The sequence below is a fragment of the Terrapene carolina genome, unplaced genomic scaffold, assembly GCF_002925995.2.
Source record: "Terrapene carolina triunguis isolate 2854851 unplaced genomic scaffold, T_m_triunguis-2.0 Scaffold569, whole genome shotgun sequence".
Taxonomy (NCBI): Eukaryota; Metazoa; Chordata; order Testudines; family Emydidae; genus Terrapene; species Terrapene triunguis.
The window spans coordinates 85863-86717 of record NW_020664920.1 but is presented as its reverse complement, the minus strand read 5'-3'; the positions used below and the strand labels follow the sequence as shown (position 1 = coordinate 86717).

General features: G+C 72.6%; 1 protein-coding gene across 1 annotated transcript in view; it reads left to right on the top strand.

Annotated features, from left to right (window-relative positions):
* The window catches only part of TRIM54 (tripartite motif containing 54), a 5641-nt gene that overhangs the window by 3938 nt on the left and 848 nt on the right, over positions 1–855 (top strand). The window contains exon 3 of the mRNA XM_029913272.1: positions 10–181. Within this exon, the coding sequence (XP_029769132.1) occupies positions 10–181 (172 nt within the window). The remainder of the gene's footprint in view (positions 1–9; positions 182–855) is intronic.

Here is an 855-nt window from a genome sequence, read left to right as displayed (position 1 = left end):
GTCCCCCAGGCCCCTGCACGCCAAGGCAGAGCAGCAGCTGATGTGCGATGAACACGAGGATGAGAAGATCAACATCTACTGCCTGAGCTGCGAGGCGCCCACCTGCTCCCTGTGCAAGGTGTTCGGGGCCCACAAGGACTGCGAGGTGGCCCCGCTGCCCAGCGTCTACAAGCGCCAGAAGGTAACTGGGGCTGCTCCTGGGGGGCCAGGAACCGGGGCAGGGGGTGCGTGGCTGGGGGCGTGGCGGGGTCCCTGTGCCGCCTTCTCCTCTGCTGCGGTTGGTGCCCACGTGGCTGCGGGGGCCCTTGGGCTGCCCTGATCCCCCCAGGAGCCGGCCTGGCCCGGCCTGGCTGGAGCAGCAGGAGGGAGGCAGCCCCACCCCCAGGTCTGTGCGATTCAGCGGCTGCCCCCCCTTCTGGGCCTGGGGCAGGTCTCTCCTCCCCAGGGGGCGCCGAGGGGCCAGAGCTGCCCCAGGTGCAGGCTCTGTGGGGCTCCTGGCAGAGGGCCGGGGGGTAGCGGGGACCGGCAGGGAGCCTGCAGGGCCCACTCTGGGCTTGCTGAGCAACCCCCCTATTCATTGCTGTGGTGGCTGCCGGCCAAGCCCCCCCCTCCCCCGCGGGGGGGCTGCCCCCCCCCCCCTGCCCCCCACTGCCCCCCCCTGTGCCCAGCACAGACCCCCTCGTGCCCAGCACAGACCCCCCCATGCCCACCACTGACCCCTCCGCCCGTGCCCAGCACTGACTCCCCCCATGCCCAGCACTGACCCCCCTGCCCGTGCCCAGCACTGACCCCCCCCGTGCCCAGCACTGACCCCCTCGTGCCCAGCACAGACCCCCCCATGCCCACCACTGACCC